Raw genomic sequence first — 20,036 nt, 5'->3', positions numbered from 1 at the left:
CACAAACTGAAATACCATGTAGAAAAAGGGAAAAAACCCCACTTTTCCTTACCTTAAGGGTGCTCAAACACTAGAACAGGTTGCCAAGAAAGGTTGTGGAGTCTCAATCCTTGAAGTTGTGCAAAATCCAGCTAAGACACAGTCCTGGAAAACCTGCCCTTGTTCACCCTGCTTTGAGCACAGGGTTTGGACCACACAATCTGCAGAGGTCCTTTCCACATTCAAACATTCCATGATTCTATTACATTAAACCTTGCAAACCACACTGGTAGCAGGACCTAAAAATGACTTTTTCTTTATTATTAAGGCTCCCACACTTCTGACAAAAGTAAGATATCCAGATAGAACTTATAATAGGAAAAGGGCTACTTCTGAAATTTCTGATTAATACTGCAAATTTTTTTAGTGCTTCAGAGTAAAACTGTAGCACTAAAATGATATCAATTGTAAACATATTTAAATGCATTTACTGCAATGTACAAATTGAACAAGAAAAACTTTCTTCTTCCCAGACTGCATAGATTTACTGCAAAGTACTCTAATCAAAACAGCAGACATTTGAACTTCACAAGCCTGAATATTATCTGATGAGATATTGTTCTTCCTTTTTAAAAGAATGGTTTAATTTGGCACTATCACTTGAGGAATCAAATACAACCAAATGAATTATATCTTGTACATTCTTTATACAAAGTACTTTAGAGATCATGATACATCCCCATCGTTTTGTTTTCAGACCAGAGCTGATAATCTCAAGATCCTTTGCACTGTTGAGGGAAACCAAGTCACCATTTCAATAAACTGTTAATAACAGAAATCTCTGAATTCTTTTGGCATTCTTTTGAAGATTCGGAACTCTAATTTAAATCAGACAAGCTCGGCTGAGTTGCCATGCATCAGACAAGGTCTATATCCTCTCTTGGCATATAGAATTTACTTATAGTTTACTCTAATAGGAAGTTGTGATGATAGAGAACCAAGAAGAGAACATGGGCCTTTGATCAAGACCCCTGCATCACCAACAGCTGATTACTGAGACTAACAAGGTCACACTTCAAGAACACACAAGGCCCTATTTGAATGGCCATTACTGCAAGTAATAGAGATATTTGTGAGGACTTTCAAGTTCAAAAGACAAAAACTCAAAGGGCCTTCATTCAACAAAGTCATTGCTACCAGGCTTGGCTCCAGCTCCTTACTGGAAAGACACAATTGTTAACACCTAAGACCAGGAAAGGATGGTTAATTCTACTGTCATACTTCTGAAGGGTAAAATGTAGAAATCATCACAGAAAAACATTATTTTAATGCTTCTCTTACAATCTTTAAGTTCTTCCCTCTACGAGGGGTGTAACCAAAGCTTGCAAAGCATGCATAAAACTCAGTTGACACAACCATGTCTACTTTGCTATTAATTATTTTCCTACATTGATTTTTCTGATTAACTACACAATTCCAATATACAGTTCTGTTCCTCTGCTTGTGGATGATGTATTAACACATCTCTTACTAGCACACTGTAGACTTATTAAAAATAAAAAACAGGTAATGAAACCAATGACAAAATTGCTTTGAAAATACCTGATATTTTAAAAAAGTTTATTATTGGGATTAACTTCTCCATGTTCTTTAAAATCAAGTTGCTAATTATCATCTGAAAGGCACCATAGGGACAGTGAGTGGTGAACAGTAAACATCTCAGTGGCATTTTTCACAACTGGGAAATTTATCTGTCTCTGGGAGAATCCAAGTGAAATGTGAACAGCAAGATATACAAACAGGAGCTCATTTGTGGCTGCATGGACCTCTAATTTCCATGCTATCGTGGCATCTTTGGCACATCCATGTCAGAAGCTTCTTCAATAAAATTAGCTCTTTTCTGGGAAGGTTCAGCAAGCTCCTCTCCCGAGTCTCTGCTAATCACACACTCCTGCTCTCCCCTCTTGCGCTTGTTCATCAGGTGATTCTCTCCCTCGCAGAGCTTTCCCTCTGGGACACCCAATGTTCTCAGACAGACAATAGCTGCAGCCTGTTCTGCCAGCTTCTTGGACTTGTCCCTGAAGAGCAAGCACACAGAGCACACATAAAAGTAGAAACTGAGGTCTCTGCACTGCCAAGAGACCATTTCCTGTCTCTGATGCAACACCATGAAACAAACCGCATTTGTAGCCGAGGACAAAACAGGTCAGATCCAGAAATTATTTCAGTCTTGCTAGATGTCAAGTGTTGATACCTCACTCCTGATGCAATATTCCTAGACTATCTGTTTCTATCAGGTCTTGTCTCTCAAACTCCATTTCAAAGGTACATGGTCAATGTGTGTTTGGCTCACACAATCCTCAGACAGGTAACTTCTACAAATCTGATCACTAAACAAAACTGAGTTATGAAGGATCATTTTCTTCAAAGAGGCTCAGGCGTAAGTATATTTTCTGGCAGATGTACAAGTTCATTGATGCTGACAAAAGCAGGAACTGGTCCATAATAATAAAAAATTCTGTCACTTCTGAGCAAGACTGCACATCACACGTTTGTGGAAGTCAGTATTTGACAACATTATCTTCTCAAAATTTCGTATCAGCTGAGCATAACTTCCTAAAGTCTCTGAACAGAAAGGCTGCAAAGCAGATGTGTGCACTTGTCCTGTTTTAAATGTTCAATGCTGAGCTCTAGCTTTGCAGTTAAATCAAGATCACCTTAGGTGCAAATGCCTCAAGTCAACTCCAGTATTAATAGATGATTGTATAAAATATCATCATGAAACTTTAGAGCAGCCCTGGATGTAGCTGCTAATTAACTGTGATCTCCAAGAACTCAGTGTACTGTCCTCTGCTTCACTGGATACAGACACTTAGTCCTGACCTCTTATTGGGAATGGATCTGCTGTAGTGCCTGAAGACAACCTCCTCCAACATCCCCCCTCTGCCTCCCTTGGCTTCTTTCTGAACTCGTCACTTACAGAATGGAACTGGGTCACCTATTTGCTCCCCCTCCAATACAACTCGTGGACTAACACAAAGTGAATTAAAATCTGTAACTGTTTACTTGATTGTGCCAGTGCTTATTTCCTCTTGTCACATTCAATTCTCACAAGTTTTTAATCCTTTCTCCCTCCTAGAAGTAACTTTAGAAGGTAGCTTTAACTAGATTTTTATCAAAGTCAACTGGAATATCCATTTAATGCAAGTTTTTAAGCAACATTTCAGAAACAAAAATCCAGCTGAAAAACCCATTAAGGAAGGCTTACCACAGGGTTGATCGATATTTTCGCTCAGCTACTGTCACTACTGAACAGAATAATCTATCCAGTGGTCTTTGAACCTGTACAAAAAATGAATTAATAGGAGAGGGGATGTCAAAAACCAGTCATGTAATTTACAGAAGAAACAACATCATCAACATTCCTTCACAGGTATAAAGACAAGAACAACAAGTAACATAACTTTAAAATCATCCTAATTCACACCATACATTTCACCATACATATTCAATATTGTTAAAACTGTAAATATTTTTGCTTTACAAAAATAAAAAGTAATCAAATAATGTCTGCATCTAACCAAACAGGTGCTCCTGTCCCATACAGTTCCTATCTGTAACCGTGTGCAACAAAAGCGAAAACATTCCAAGACTTAATTTTTTACTTCACAGTAGCAGTAAAAGCAAGTCAGTCATGGGCTCCTATATAATGACCAAGCAGTTACAGCAATTTCTTTCAAAAAATCAGAAGCAGACTGAAGGTCTGAGTTTTAATTTTTTATTTTCTAATAAAATAAGCTGCTATTTTCATACCTATGTGCACTACCATTTCTGCAGCTGCTTTCTGAAAGAGCTACTACACCAGACTGGCAAGCAGAATTTCTCACTACTTTGAGTCCTAAAATACTTAATTTCATACACAAGGCAAAGGAAGAGGTTTGAAAGGGTTTTACATTGACTCACAGTTTCATAAACAGGCTGGGGATGCTTTTCTTTCCTGCACCATTCCAGAAGATACATTTTTGGAGTGATCTGTGGTGGATACTCTCGCCTAGACAAAAAAATTTGTGGTCAACAACTGTGCACAATGTTCTGTTTTAAAACAGACAGCACTGCTTAGTGTATTACTTCTAGCAGTTATTTGAGCTCATAATTTGAGCTCAAATTATGAAAAAGATGCTTCTTCCTCATTTGATAACTCAAGTAATAAGTGTGGCAAAACATCTAAAATAATAAAGTTTTCTATTAATTCTTCCCAAACATTTACATCCTGTAGTAATACAGGTAGAGAAGAGATACTTACCAGAAAGGAGATTCTAACTAAATAGGTGACACAGAAGAGAGATATAGTTTGGTACTGCTTATTATAAGCATCAATTAAATATTAGTAGAAGAAAGGAGAAGCTGCTTCTGTTACGAAGCAGTAATTAAATGAAAAAAGGGTAGGAAATGTAGGAATTTATTCAGTTACTGACACAGAATTACAGCCCCTTGCACATGGCAGAGCAAAAAAAACATTATAAAATCTGTATTCAGTTCTCAAGGAGTCAGGTAATATATCCTCTAATATTCAAGCATTGTAACTGGATTTGTGGAGCATTTTACATATCACACTCTTCTTGAGCTGTTTGATAGGTCTATATGCAAAACCAGCAAACACGAGTTTAACACTGAAAGTAACAGCAATTCTATAGGCTTCAGAGATTACAATTAAATTATAAAAAATAGAATTCAATTCCATGAATTAATTTTTTGAGGAATAGCTTATGGTGGAACATATTTAGAAGACTTCAGATAAGCATGTTATCTACTTAGAAGACTATTAAGAAATTTGTTCAGCACTTCTTATAGAAAAATTATTATGTTTTGCTCAAGTTTCACTAAAAATAACTGAACTCCACATTTTTGTAATACACATTTCTACATAGAGATGTTATTTTTTTTGTTTTAGAGCACTCAGAACCTGTAACAAGCTAACTGAGAGAATTAAGCAGTCTCAGGAAGGCTGGAACTAAAGGACATCCTACAACATTCAAATGGCACAGGAAGAGTGTTGATTACACAATGATGATCACTTACTGCTTCATAGGAATTCACTAAGTGCTGTTTTGCAAAATCATCATTTTCAAAAAACTGGTAAGACACTGTCAACCTCACAGTTATTATTCAGAGATGCAAGAGAGTGAAAAACTTGATTTGCATGCTTACTTGTCAAATCTAACAGCCATCTTTATGACATCTGGATCTTCCATTTGGTCATCTTCATCCTGCATCTTGGTTTCTAAAGATTTCTTTGCTTCAAAAATAGCTGTGGTTTCTTCATAGAAGTCACCCATTTCAAAGGCTTCACTATTCAAACAGAATTCCTTTATATTAGAAATCAGTTTATACATTTTTGTATCACATTTATGACAGAAAAAGAAAATGTAGAAATTAATTGTGTTTATAGTATATTTTAAGAGTACAGAGAATGAAGTGTGGCTACATTCTGCACAGTGACATTACACTGTTTCTCTTTCAATCCTTACCAATCATTGTTGAGCTACAAGTAGATAAGGAATGTTCTGATTTCCAACACTACACATGCAATTTGTAGCCTGGAAGTGCAGGCAGAATCAGTCAGAAATACAGATCCTACAATGTTCATGTTAGTAGCTCATTTAATAACTTGCAGTTGGATAAATCAGCAAACAAACATCTCAGAGTGACTCCTGGTGCATCAGTTCCACAAGGGCAATACAAGCAAAAAGTAGGAAAAATATTCTTCTAATTCTAGTGAATTAAAATACTATAAGCAATAAACTCTACAGCATCCAAAACCCTCAAAATCTCACACTTTCTGACTTCAGAGTATTATTCACAAGCCTGAATAAAGAGAAGAAGCAACTAGGAATTTAGGCAAAGGTAAAAGCCTCAAATCCTTTTAAATTTCAAATTCATGGCAGGCTGGATCTACTTTGAAAAACTGAGACTGTTGATTTTCTGCAGATGATAATGGCAATAAAACCTGCAGTATAAAAGAAACTTTTACTTTCTGTTATGTGATGCTGGTTGATATGGGGCTATTCAATGACAAAATGAATTCTGCCCACAAAGCCACCTCCAATGCTCCAAGCAAAAAAGCAGTGAAGCTGAACAATACAAACTTATGCTTCTAAGGGAAGGCAATTTATTACATACTGCTATGTAAATGTTTTGTGGGAAGAGCAGCAGGCTGTTCTCCTGCATTCAGCACTGAGGTTAAAGCTCAAATGGCTGTAACCCGTCCTCACCACCAGGAGACAGCAGAATTATGCACGATTTTTGTCTGAAGATTAAACTGGTGCATTTTTAAAAACTGAATGTTCCTCAGTTATCTGGACATGAAACAGGTTGTTCAGAACAGGGGTTAAAAGACCAAATTTGCTGGCAGAAAGCAGTTTCATAAATTTACAAATGGCTCTCTCTGTCCCCCTCTCCTGCACACACATTGCTTCAGCCCATTTTGAAGTTGGTATTGCATCACATGCACAAAAACTGAGAGAGGTTGATTTTGGAAGCCCCTAAAGAATTGTTAGACATAGCACATAAAGCCCATAGTTTTACACTAGATCTCTGTCCAGTGTTTATGTGTATGAACTGTGACATCTCTAATTACCTGTGAAATCTGTTACTTTACAGGATTTCTTTTACATACTATGCATTGCTATCCATACAGCAGAAAACACCACCACCCTTCGGGCTAAGACTTTACTGAAGTTGCAAAAGATTTGAGTTCCAATCTGTACTGTATCTTTTTTCCTAAACTCTAAATCTATGATCAAAATAGACAGTCTGTTAGCACACTAAAATATGTTAAATTCTTTAAGTTGCCAAAGTGAAAAAGTTTAAATGTTGTTCACGGATTCCACCCCTCCTTTAAGAATAATGAAGTCTAGCTCCCTTTATACATGCAATACAAATTCCCCTCATTGTACTGTAATGTAAAAATCATGGACAGAATTATTTATAGAAAGCCAAAATTGTTAAAGGGCAATAAAATGGCAAAAAGACTGCAGGCATTTCCATCCATTTTGAACATGAACAGAATGATGATTAGGGTTTGCTAGAAACCAATAAATTCTTTTTCAAAATATTTCAAGCTTTCAACATTTCCATCCATTTCCATACACATTAGATCTCAAACAGTTTCAGACTGTTCATTTTATAAAAACCAAGGAGAATCTTCCCCTCCCTTCCATCAGAATTATAAGACACAACATGGATATGATACATGCAAGCTCAGAACTTTATTTTGTTCAGTTTGGGATGTGTTCAAACCTGAATTCCCCTAATTCTGTGCAAATTCTTTTTTCACTAGCCTATTTTATGGTTTCTCTCAAAATTTTTGTTCTTTCATTTCTGTCTCTCCCACTGAGAAATTTCATCCAGACTATTTCAGATATGCAGGATGACAAGATTCCTTAAAGCTACTGTATTTCCTCAAAAAGACTGCCATCATACATTAGGCTATTCCAGGTATGAAAAGCAGCACAGAAAATTACAGTTAAGTACCAGACAACCCTGATACATAATTTTGAGTTTCTAAGTGTTCACTTTAAATATATTATAAATATTCCAGTAACATTAAAAACCCCACATGCAAAAGAGAAAGCTAAATCAAATAAATATCCTTGGAAGAAGACAAGTTCCACAAAATTTCACACAAGCTGAAATTTTTCTTAATCACTTAATGCAAATACTGGATAAATGCCTGTCACTCAGTGAAGCACCACTCAAATTAATGTGCTGAATATAGAGAGTTTTAGGGTTAAAGATTTAACATCTGAACATGGAGGAAACCTGGGAAAGTTTACTCTGTTATTTCACATCTCCCATCTGGATTTTTTGGGGTTATTTTTGGGGTTTTTGCAACTTCTCCTGACAGTGTGAAATGCCAGGCAGAGCTAGATAGAGAAGAGGTGTGCAAGTTTGACAGAGTCCAACTCCTTTTGTGAAGTCCATGCTTACCAGATTTCCTGTGTGGATTGTGCAGCGTGCAACTTCTTACCCTGAGTGGTTTCCAACTGTTCTCTCAACATCTGACACAAGCAGTATTTAGTGTTGGTGTAGTGATTGTCGTATCTCACTGCCTGATGGAAAGAGACCAAGAATTTAAAAACACACCAAACAGATTTATCTTCTATACTGCACATGGTCTCTTGATGACTTTCACAATCATTTTTGAAAGGCAAACCACACTGTATTCTCCTCAGTAACATATACAACACTACCCATGAATGTGACTATAATCTGACTATTCTGGCATGATTCATCAACTAAAGTTCAACTGACTCACATACTTCTGAAGAAAGAGTTGACCTGTTTACATCATTGACAAGCAATGTACTGATATTTTAGTAAGTAACTGGTTAATAGCAAGCTCAATTAAAAAAAACCAATTTGAATTGATGACATGATCAAAGTTACAGATTTCTAATTTCCTATTACGTCGTTAAAATTTTGTCCTTTGAATAATGGATAAAACTTTATATATTAGATGACTTGGCTAATAGAGCTACAGTACTACAATACAGCATTACTTTAATGGCAAATCATTCCCTTTGCTCCCCTGCTTCTTGACAGTATTTGTGAAAAGTAATTAATTTCTAAAAGTGAATCTAGGAGCAACTGAGTATTTAATACTCCTTCACTTTTCTGTTCAATGTTGTAAATTTGATACTGTATACTGTATATAATAATCTGTTCCAATGTACAACTGGGACTTTGAAAGAGTTAGACTACATATTTTTAAATTTCTTGGCATTTTTGATAGCCTGGTAAGTCGCATAAATGTTCCCTAGAAAATAGGGCTAAAAAGCATTTTGTGAATACAGATTTCTGAAGATTTTTTTTCTGAATGAAATCAAACAGAGGAAGCAGGGGTTGATTGCAGGGCTCATGCACTATGTTAAAACACCCCCAGAACCAAGTCTTTGAAATGAACAGGAGTTAAGATACTGCAGGAAGATTTGGCTTAACAGTTCTAGACCATGTTAATTACAAGTAAGATCTTAATAAAACATACATATTTGATGTAATCTTGCATGACATCCTTCAAGGGGCAAAACCCCTCTTTTCTGAAGATGGAGGGGTTCCACATGGCAGCACGAGCAATCATGACTGATGAGGCAGCTGTTGCTTTCTGGAAGGTCTCAATGTCTGCATATTCTTTGATGAAGTCATGAGATCCTCCACTAAAAATTAACAATTAATGTAATTAATCATGGTTCTTTTTCCTGCACTTGGAAATCTTAAGTTCATCTGACCATAATGAGCTAATTAGTCCAACTTACTTTGCTATTACTGGAATGGAGACAGCTTCAGATATAGCCTTGATCACATCACAGTGGACAGGGTGCTGGGGCCTCTCCTCCTTCTTCCTTTCCAACAAACAAGAAAAAAAGACAAGACCAAAGATTTTCTGTGGAATTTACAGATCTCTACACCACAGCAGACATGACACAAGGATTATTGGGATATACTTGTTTCAGATTATTTATTTTATATATTTGATATTTTAGATACAAAGTATGCAGGATAATTTTAGTTTTATTTGGTCTTTGAGAAAAATATTTAGGAAAAGAACAGCAAGCAGTTCAATTCCCTAATTACTGACTTGATTTTCTAGAACATCAATTCAGTCAACAGTTGAAATCAGAACCACATATTACATTTAGAGTACAGAGTACACTCACATCAGTCATATCATACTGTGCTACAGTCATCAACAAACCAAAACAATCTTTCTTGCCTAAGATTAATTTACCTTCCATGGACTGCAATGGCAGCAATGCCAGTTTTCTCTATCCTCTTCACCAGATTCACAGTATCCTCAACCTGAGGGATAAGACAGACTGACATGATTTTAATTCAAAGCAAAAGGAGTACCTATCAGGTGATCATTGTACAAACAAATGCTGCAAGTCTTTTATCAAGAGGGATGTGATTCCTGTCTTTCATCAACAACACAATACCTGTAACCATTTAATACATACTTCAGTTAAAGAACTTTGGAAAAAGTGCTATGGAAAAAAATAAGAACCCATTTTCAATGCTTCCTTGAACCTACAGATTACAAACTTTCTCAAACCAGCTGACATAATACTCTGCAGAAGGAGAATATTTTCCAACAGGTTCTCAGACTGTCAATTGAAAATGATTGGAACACTTCATTAGCAAGTCCTCTCTAATGACTGCTCCTAAATTGTAATTAAAATGCTTTTCAGTAAGAGGATGTCTTCTGAAATCAACCTAACATGCAATCACACAACCTTAAATATTCCTTTCAAATGTCTCTTAAAAATGTCAATCAGCATCTAAAAAATTCTAAGGATATTCATACATGCCCAGTAAATCAAAAGGACCAGTCTTCAAAGAGGTATATCTTCAAAGAGGTAAAATGCTCTTAAAAAGCAGAAATAAAATTGACACACTGCTGCATTAGCCAGTCTTATGTACCTTTAGGGAAAGGTAAGGAAATGAAAAAAGGTAAGGCAAAATTTCCTTTCAAAAGCTGGAGGAGTATCTGTGGCTCATCCCAAACATATCAGATTTAGTCTTTGGAAACTGTAACGTGTCCCAGCTGGCAGGGATGCAGAGCCAGAAGCTCTCCTGCTGTTCTGATGGGTGACATTATGCAAAACCAGCTTGAAACAAAAAGGTGCCAGTTCACTGATTTAATACTTCAGAACCAAAATTATCTTAGACTGGGTTACTGATTCTTTTCACACAAGCTTCTTTTATTTATCCCAACACATAAATGACTTCTGAACAAAGCTGGCTCAGGTACAGTTCATCCATCTATTTAGGTCATATGCAATCACAGTATCTAGGCAGGTAATTAAATACCCAATTGCAAAATAATCAGTCTTTAAAAGAGAAGGTCCATCATCTCTTGGAGGTTTAAAAATATGTAGGGAATTCATCTGCAAAATAAAAAAAAGCAGCAAGGAAACTACATCAGGTATAAAAAACCTCTGGAAAAAGATTCTGAAAAAGACAAACCCTGTAACTTCATTGGCTGTTCTAAGAGCAAGAACAGGAACATAGTATGGAAGAAAAATTAGTCTGAGAGAACAGAAAACAATCATCTATTGGCTACCCCATGTGAAAAACAGGAATTAACAGCATCTACTGGCTGCTTGAGGGGTTCTCAAGGCTGCTCTACACTCTTTTGTACCTCTATGACATAAAAATTACTCATGAAATTTACAGGATAAAAGCCTCTGTGCCCCTGCATATCATGGAATCTGACAAGCCCACACTCAGTCTCTTGCACCCCAGGCCAGATAACCATTCAGGCTGGGACAGCATCCCAAACAGAAATTTTAATTCCAAGTGCTATTTCACAGCAACAGGTGTACAGTGAAACATACTACAACAACACATGTTCTAACTGATAGTAAATCAGAGAAATAACAGATGAACACTTCAGTACAACGATTTATGTTCTTACTGAGGGCAAAATACGGATTTTGCAGGTTACTGGTTTACAAATTCCTTTAACAAGAGTGGTCAATATCTGAAAAAAAAAAGAAGACAAAAACCTGATCACAACAGTGGCATTACTAAAACTCTCCTCCTTTCTCTCCTGAAAAGAAGTTAGAATAAAGTAATACTGTTTACAGAGTAACCTCTATAAGAGTCTTGCATGCCAGACAGATATTCACAGTCTGTAACTGAACACACAATTCTATTCAGTAGATACACAAGCCTACTTCTAGTCTAAGGCATTTTTTACTTCCACTTCTTTGTTAATTTCAAGATTAGATTTTTAGAGATTTTTAGGATTTTTAGAGAGCAATTAACCGCTGCTGGAGTTTTAACACTGCTTTTAATATGATGTGACCAGTGGACCCTGATAATTTCAAACTACATGTAAAACACAGACACGTAAAACTTGCACCACGCTGAATGTTTTTAAACTGAAAAAAAAGAAGGTAGCAATTTTATAGTCCAGATAATGGCAAGGAGAACTAAATCAGGAATATTTCTCTATAATCTTAACTCCAGTGTCCTAAACTGAGTATTCCACTCTAGTGATCACAGATTTGCTGCCTATGGAACTCATTCCTGCTGCCAGTAGGGGACAGTGCACAATTCTTTCCCAGGCAGCTGCAGCCCCACCAGGTGATACTCACAGACTCTATTTTGTCAGGATCAGACAGCAGTGCTGCTCCCATCCCTCCCTGGGAAAACAGACAGAAGCTGTTATCCACTAGGCAAACACGCTTTTCAGCTCAGTTGTTTTGCCTAATAGCAGGCCACAACAAAAGCACAATGTTATATTAAGGAAAAAAATGGCAAAATTTAAAATGCAGGACTGTCAGTGAACACCTTGGTGCAACATTTCTTAGACCCATATCAGAATAATCAAGCAGTAATTCAGGGCATCAACTTGCTCTCATCACTTTGGGGAGCAGACAGGATTTCAAAAGCTATTTTTAGCAAATATAATCATCCATTTTCCCCTCATTAAGTGACAGCTGAACAAATTTATTGTTTTAATATTACACATTACAGTTGAGAGGTCTTTAAGTCAGTACTTTCTGTCTACTCACTACATTTTAAAAAGAGACTAAGACAAATTAAGTGCCTTTATTGAACAGAAATAATGAACAATTAACATAATGATGAACAATTTAATATTTTAGCTGTTCTTCCCACCCTGTTTCATCTGCATACATAGATACAGGGGCCAACAACATTTTTGTACCCAGAACTATTGTTGGAGAATAGCCATTCACCAGCAGTTGAACTTCTGATCTTTCACCCTAGTACAAGATGGATACTTTAGTGTTTTGTTCTTAATTATGGTTCTGTGGAGCATTTGACATCAAAATGGAGTACCATGGTCCAATTTATTGATCCTTTATCTCTACACCAAGTGGCTTTACAGTCCTAACAACCAGTTTGAATGCTCTGTTCCAGTCACAGATACAGGACTAATTTACAGCTCCATGTGCTTTATTACAAAGAAAAAGAAATCTCCCAGGTTTTAACTGATCCATTATCCTACCATTTAAAACTGACAAATAATTGAATTCAGTGTTACTAAATTGTGAACTGGTTTTTGCCATCTATTTGCTCAGATGACAAATTTTGATCTCAATTTTTATTAAGGCTAGGCAGAACATATTTCATTCACCCAACAAATTAATGACTTCAGAAAAACATTAAAAAACCCTAAACAAATCCCTTCATTTTATCTAGCCTTTAAGAATTTAATTTTCTAACAGCCTATGTTATTTTACTGTATTAGGGCCATGACACCTTCTAGAGTGTTCTGTTTACTACAAAAAATCAAATTTAATTTTTCTCTGCATCAAAATGTTACTGTTTTAATATGAAAACCAGGCCATGTATTCCACATTCCATACCTCCAAGACAGAAAAGGTTCATTTAAGAGTAATCAAAATCCACTTGCCTTAGTAGAATATTCTTTTGGGCATCCCATGTTGATATCAATACCAGCCACATCACTCTCTCTGAAAGAGAAGGGAAAATTAGATATTTTTAGCATATTAGAACAAGAATCAAGAAACAGATATCCTTACAGGTAATTTGTTCCATCTTCATTAAGGCTTAAATGAGAACTTAAGGTAAAGTTTACTTGAACTTCTGAATTTTTAGCTTCTCATTTAGTTAAATATATAAATCTTAATGATGATCTGAAGATCAGATTGTCCACAGGTTTCAATAACCAGTGCTGTGCAGAAGCTGCAAATACTCATCTCAAATACCTTCTATATACTTAATCCTATATAAAGTATATCCACCAGTATCACTACAGCAAGTCCCATTGAAACTTCCATCTATTTAAAAACCACCTTTTTGAGAGCCACTTTCATTTCTGCACAATACATTACTGGAGGCTTTAAACCACAAATAGAAAGGGACATTTTCAGGTATATTGGTCTTGCAGCTGTGCAATAGCCAGGGCAATTCATACTGGAGAGATCAAGGACACACTTCCACAAGCAAAAAGCCATCCCAGCACAGAATTTATGCAGCTGCATTTCCCTAATGCCCCAGGAATCAAGAAAAGTGCCCTGCACTTTTCCTATGCCCTAAATCATAAAAACCTGTCTTCTATAATAATTCATCTGTACAAAAAATGCCAGACAAACCCATGGTGGGAAGAGAGTGGGAGAAGATGACTTACACAAGCTTAGCTACTGCCAGGGCTCTTTCAGCATCTGCTGAACCCTGTTGATAAAAGAAAAGGATTTATAATTACAATATCATCAAATTAATAAAAAACCAAGGTGCTTACTTGCACATGTGTACAAGTATATTTGTTCTGAGCATTGAGTATAGAGACCCACTCAGAGGCACACTGAATACTTAACACATTCACCTACAGCATGTACTGGAGTCAACCACTGGGTGATAAAAGGTGATACAAAAAAGGATCCAAAGAGGTCTGACTGACCTCTTCACCCACAGCAATATCAAATGTTCTTAGTCCTTCAGCAATAGACATCTATTTTAATGTTATTAAGAAGCTCCACTAAAAACAATTCTACAGACTCTACAAGCAACCTATTTCAGGGCTACATTACCACTGTAAAAGGTCTTTTCAGCACCTAATGGAGTCCACTCATGCTTCTCCCTCCCTCCAAGCCCATCATCTCTTGTCCTACACAGAATGGTCTCTAAGAGCAAATTTCTGTCTTTTTCTCTTCAGCAGAGGGAATGTTTAATCCATTTGTGCAATACTAATGCACAAATTAATCCTCTCTTGTTTATACTAAACAATGCCATTTCTTTCAGTCTTTCCAGTGAGACTGCTTACAGGACAGTGTAAAACTTCAGCGTGTGGTCAGACATCAGCACAATTTATTTTCCACATCCATAAGTTCAGAAATATATCTAAGATATCTGTTACAAAAACAAGCTGCTGGAGAGCAGAGAGCTTATCTTAATCACCTCTGCTGAAAACAGCTCTAAGGAAAGCTTACAATGTAGAATCTTGATTTGTAGCAACAGCTCAGAAATTCCACAACACATTTAGTTTGAAACTTTACCTGCCCCTGAAACACCAAGAAAATGACAGTCTGCATCAGGGAGAGCTGGTTCAGACAGACATCAATGTGTCACCAGCACTACCACGTTTTACTGAGTTGTTAGAAGAGTATCTGGTTTCTTACCATTTGGAAGACAACACGTTCTCTCTCTCTTTCACAAGTTCTGAAAACAATTCTATCATTTGGTGCAACAAAGTCCACTGTTTCAAGCACTTCTGTATGAAATGAGAAACAGATAAAACAGACAAAATTCTATACAAATGTAAAAATGTTAAAAAATCATATAATGTAATTTGTATATAAATGAAATGCCATCAAAGTAATTTGATGTTCTTTGAAAAGAATCAAAGCCCAATCATGACTCAGCCAGAATGAACAGTACTATTTTTGGGAAGGCGCAGGAGGAGAGAGGAGATTTGTAGTGAACTTCTGTTTCCCAGCAGGGACACAGCAAACAACTGTTTCTATGCCACTCAAAAAGGGCCAGGTTTCAAAGATACCTTTTTAAGAACTTGCAGTGACAATCATGTTGTTCCAAGTCCAGCCCATGGACTTAAAGTTAATAAATGAATGATAAATGGTGAGTTCTTGTATGCATTGCTTCCTTATTGTAATGGATGAAAAGGTGTGTATATTATCATGTCACAAGCAGCTAACATTTAAAAAGATTCATGATTGGAAACTGTCTCTACTGCAGTCCAAACTGGAAGTCTGAAACTACAGAGCAGCAGACAGGTCTAAGGTAGCACTTCAAAAGCTCATTGTAAGCCCTAGACACAATTCAGTGAGATTATATGTACTGATACATCACTGTAGTCACTAGGAAAAAAGCTTCAGAGAAATAATTACCCTTTATCTTAACTAGAAAAGAGACTTCTTACAGGAATTATCAAAAGAAATGCCATGCTTACCATTTACAACCCTCTTACACTGCAGCATCTTTATGTCAATCAGCTCCTGAGTAGAAAGTAGAAAGAAAAATCTCAGTGAGTTGAATTGTTTCAGCCAGCTAGCTCTAAACAGTTGCCCATTTTATTAAATAATTATCTAGACAGACCAAATTCTCTGAGCAACCTGTCCCAGTACCTCAGCACCCTCTGGTTAAAGAGCTTCTAAATAATATCTAATCTAAAGCTCTCCTCTGTTTAGTTTAAAATGGTTCCCTCTTGTCCAATCACTACCTGTCCTTGTAAAATGTTCCTTTCCCTCTTTTAAAAGCCCCCTTTAACTGCTGGAAGGGCTCAACAAGGTCTCCTCAGAGAGAACAATCTCGACTCTCTCAGCCTGTATTTGTAGGCTGCTCCAGCAGTCTGATCATCACTGTGGCCTCCTCTGGATCCACTCTAACAGGTACACATAGGTTTTTTTGCTGAGGATCCCAGACCTCAATTTCAGCCAGCTTTAAAAAAGACGTAGAAAAAACAAAGAGAGCAATGGTATGACTGAAATATATGGATACACAGCAGAACTAACCAGATGAGACATGAAGTCAGTCTTCAAAGTTCTTTCAAAGTTCTGACTCTACTGAAAAAAAAATACAACAACAACAAAATACTACGCCCTGAACACAAATAAAAGTACAACTTGAGGAAATTGTCATGGTGTTTTGTCTAAATTACTTTAAGTTACTGAACAGCCTTAAAACATGGATTTGCCATAACTTGAGAATGGCTCAGAGAAACGTCTCAAGACATAGAGATTCTTTCCTCATTTTAAATGGAAAACTGTGTGCAAAAAGAACAAGTCATACAGTGAAAAAAGTCCATTTGTACTTTACTTCATGGCAATGTTATTAGACAAACTGCTCCTTCTCCATACCTCACAGTACACGATATCGGCACCATAGTCCAGAGCAAGCAGCCGCATTGGCAGCGTTCCCACTCGCACCATTGGAGCCAGGATCTTCTTTCCTCCAAAGCACAGCGGTGTGTTCACCGTCATTCCTGTCGCTGTACCACCTGAAAGGGAGAGCCCAGGGGGACCGCCATGGAGTGTCATTTCCTTTGCCGGGAAGGGCCGGTGGGTGCCCCGCGGGTGTGACAGGGTTCGCCGGGCAGCGGGGACCGGGCTCACCCAGCGTGAGGGAGCCGGGGGATGCTCCCCGCCTCACGGGCTCCCGAGCGAGCGAGGGGCCCGCGCCGCCCCCGCCACAGCACCTCAGGGCCGCGTCTGCTCCCGCGGCGGCGGCGGGAGAAGGCTCTCGGCCGGCAGCGGGAAAAGGCGAGAGAAGAGAGCGGCACCGTCCGCCACACTCACCCTCCTCGCGTGGCTCCGCCGCGGCTCCGCGGGGCGGGGAGAGCCGGGGCCAGCGCCTCTTTCAGGCGTCATCGGGCAGCGCCGCCGCCCCATGTGCGGCCGCGATGGCGCTGGGCCGGGCCGGGCCGGCGCTCGCCCTCCCGCTGCTGCTGCCGCGGCGGCCGGCGGGCAGCGGGGCGGCGGCGGCGGCGGGGAGCCCGCAGCCCCCCGGGGCCGTGGTGCGCGTCCCCTGGGCCCTGCGGCAGCGCCTGCAGCGGGGCGCGCAGCGCCGGCGGCGCCAGCAGGGCGAGGCGGCGGCGCCGCGTCCCGGGAAGCTGCTGCTGCGGAGCCGGCGGCCGGAGCTGAGCCAGCCCCGCTGGCAGACCGTGGGGCGCTGGGAGCAGCCGCCGCTGGTGTCGGCGGGCTGGAAGCACCGCAAGGCGTACGGGGATTACTTCCAGCTGGAGCCCTCGCAGGAGGCGGCTCCCGCCCTGCAGGCGCCGCCGGCTGAGGCGGGACAGGGCCCGACCTTCGCCGAGCTGGGGCTGCAGCCGGCGCTGCTGGCCGGCCTGGAGCGGCTCTCCATCGACCGGCCCACGGCCGTGCAGCGCCTCGCCATCCCCGCGCTGCGCCGCGGCCGCAGCGCGCTGTGCGCCGCCGAGACGGGCAGCGGGAAGACGCTGGCGTACCTGCTGCCGCTGCTGGAGCGCCTGCTGGGCCGCCCCGAGGCGCCGGCGGGGGCGGCGGGGCCGGCGGCGCCCCGCGGGCTGGTGGTGCTGCCGTCGCGGGAGCTGGCGGCGCAGGTGGGCGCGGTGGCGGCGGCGCTGTGCGCGCCCGCGGGGCTGGCGGTGCGCGGCCTCACGGGCGGCGGGGCCGCGGGCGGGCTGCGCGGGCAGCTGCGGGCGCCGCCGCCCGGGCCCGCCGTGCTGCTGGGCACCCCCGGAGCGCTGCGGGAGGCGCTGCGGCGGCGCTTCCTGGCCCTGCAGAGGCTGCGCTGGATGGTGCTGGACGAGGCGGACGCGCTGATGGACGAGTCCTTCACGGAGCTGCTGGAGGAGATCCTGGCACACGCGCCCCTGGCCGCCGGCGCTCCCGGGCCGAGCGGTCCCCACGAGGAGAGGACGCAGGTGGTGGTGGTCGGAGCCACCTTCCCCGCGGGGCTCAGCGAGACTCTGGCCAAGTTCACGGACGTGGGCCGGTTTGTCAGCCTGAGCACCCAGAGCCTGCACCGCCTGCCGCCTCACGTCCAGCAGAAGTTCGTCCGCCTCAAAGGCCGGGACAAGCTGCCCGAACTGCTGCAGCTGCTCAAAGAGCGCCCATCATCTGGCGGGGCCGTTCTCATCTTCTGCAACAGTGCCAGCACTGTCAACTGGCTGGGCTATATCCTGGACGACCACAAAATCAAGCACCTGAGGCTGCAGGGGCAGATGTCGGCAGCGGCTAGAGCTGGTATCTTTGCCTCTTTCCAGAAGGGTGACGTGTCTGTCCTTGTGTGCACTGACCTTGCCTCGCGGGGGCTGGACACCAGCAGTGTGCAGCTGGTGGTCAACTATGACTTCCCGGACACCCTGCAGGACTACCTGCACCGTGCCGGGAGAGTTGGCCGCGTTGGGAGCAAGGCACCCGGGGCTGTGGTTAGTTTTGTCACCCATCGCTGGGATGTGGACCTGGTACGGAAAATAGAGACCGCAGCCCGGAAGAGGATGGGTCTCCCAGGAATGGACTCTATTGATAAACCTTCCCCTAAAGGAGGCTGATTCAGGTTGCCAGGCATTCCCTGGTAGGAGCTTACCTTGAGGTCATTCAGGCAGAGTGAGCTGCTGTGTGTAAGGCAGATTGGAAGAATAAAGTTTCAGAACCAGGTGATCAGGTTAACTTCGTGCACTGTTCTGGAAGCTGCAGTATTCATATGCACAGCCATCACAGCATGGGGCTTTCACAAAGGAAACTAGTAAGTGAGTAACAGAATGCTTTTGGAGAATATTGAAGAACAACATCATCGGTTGATATGGTTTACTTATTTTGAGACATAATTCAAATCCAAATGAAAGTATGTCTGTATGATATATACAGCTCTGTTGCATTTCATTACTGCCCACCACCATCAGCTAACATTCGTTATTAAAATTTAAAAATTGCTACTGTGGCAGGAGAAAAAAACCTGACTGGTTACAGACTAAGGGACAAAGGATACTTGATTTTCTTGTGATGTAGCAGTTCGTTCAGAGAATTCTAGCCCAGGTGCCTGTAAACTACAGCGGGAATGAGAAGACACAATAATGCTCTTTCAAAGGCCTTAATTTGTTATTTTATGGTTACCTTTCACTGAGAAATAGGATCTTGCTCCTTCATGTTATATTAAATAAAAATTAAGAAGCCCTAAAGTGTTTCCTGCACATTTTTTCTGCATACCGTAATGCATACCGTAATATCCAGTTTCTGAATTGACTGAAAGAACCCAAAAAACCTCAACCCCAACACACTGGAAGATGTCTTCTGTTAAATGAAAGAAGTGTGTTGACTCACAGGTTCTAGTGACTCATGTCTGAGTGTAGGATTTCTTTTGAATGTGGTGCCTTTGTCCTATTTTGCTTCAAACCAACAGAGTTGAAGTGAGGCTGAGGTTATTTCATATCTAGCTGCTAGTTTGTATCCATGGTAAATAATCACACCAATAAGCATTTTAGCTCTGATTTCTGTTGGAGTGATTTGCCACAACCCTTTCTTTTAGTGGCTGTTTTTCCCATGCTATCCACTTTTGGCTGTGCAATC

The 20,036-nt window shown here is 40.6% G+C and overlaps 2 protein-coding genes across 2 annotated transcripts; one reads left to right on the top strand and one right to left on the bottom strand.

Moving 5' to 3' along the window:
- Window positions 1-260: 260 nt before the first annotated feature.
- On the bottom strand, window positions 261-17,086 carry DUS2 (dihydrouridine synthase 2). Its single transcript, XM_063410667.1, has 15 exons — window positions 16,848-17,086; window positions 15,941-15,986; window positions 15,153-15,244; window positions 14,165-14,208; window positions 13,427-13,487; window positions 12,141-12,188; window positions 11,456-11,521; window positions 9,767-9,837; window positions 9,294-9,380; window positions 9,026-9,194; window positions 7,969-8,090; window positions 5,188-5,328; window positions 3,943-4,030; window positions 3,248-3,321; window positions 261-2,057 (listed from the first exon to the last, which is right to left on the bottom strand). The coding sequence occupies exons 1-15, from the start codon at window positions 17,025-17,027 to the stop codon at window positions 1,820-1,822; spliced, it is 1,527 nt and encodes a 508-aa protein (XP_063266737.1). The 5' UTR covers window positions 17,028-17,086; the 3' UTR covers window positions 261-1,819.
- DDX28 (DEAD-box helicase 28) lies at window positions 16,982-19,648 on the top strand. Its single transcript, XM_063410666.1, is given in 5 exon segments — window positions 16,982-17,052; window positions 17,055-17,162; window positions 17,165-17,218; window positions 17,221-17,382; window positions 17,385-19,648. Coding segments are annotated over 5 exon segments (1,998 nt in total). The 5' UTR covers window positions 16,982-17,015; the 3' UTR covers window positions 19,022-19,648.
- Window positions 19,649-20,036: the final 388 nt, after the last annotated feature.

The sequence above is a fragment of the Prinia subflava genome, chromosome 13, assembly GCF_021018805.1.
Source record: "Prinia subflava isolate CZ2003 ecotype Zambia chromosome 13, Cam_Psub_1.2, whole genome shotgun sequence".
Taxonomy (NCBI): Eukaryota; Metazoa; Chordata; class Aves; order Passeriformes; family Cisticolidae; genus Prinia; species Prinia subflava.
This window is presented reverse-complemented; position numbering and strand designations above follow the sequence as displayed.

Coding starts and splice junctions, on each gene's coding strand:
- DUS2 (XM_063410667.1), bottom strand. CDS start 17,027: ATGACACTCCATGGCGGTCCCCCTGGGCTCTCCCTTTCAGGTGGTACA. Junction 15,245..15,940: donor GTGTAAGAGGGTTGTAAATG/GTAAGCATGGCA, acceptor CATTTCATACAG/AAGTGCTTGAAACAGTGGAC. Junction 9,195..9,293: donor TCCATTCCAGTAATAGCAAA/GTAAGTTGGACT, acceptor GTTAATTTTTAG/TGGAGGATCTCATGACTTCA.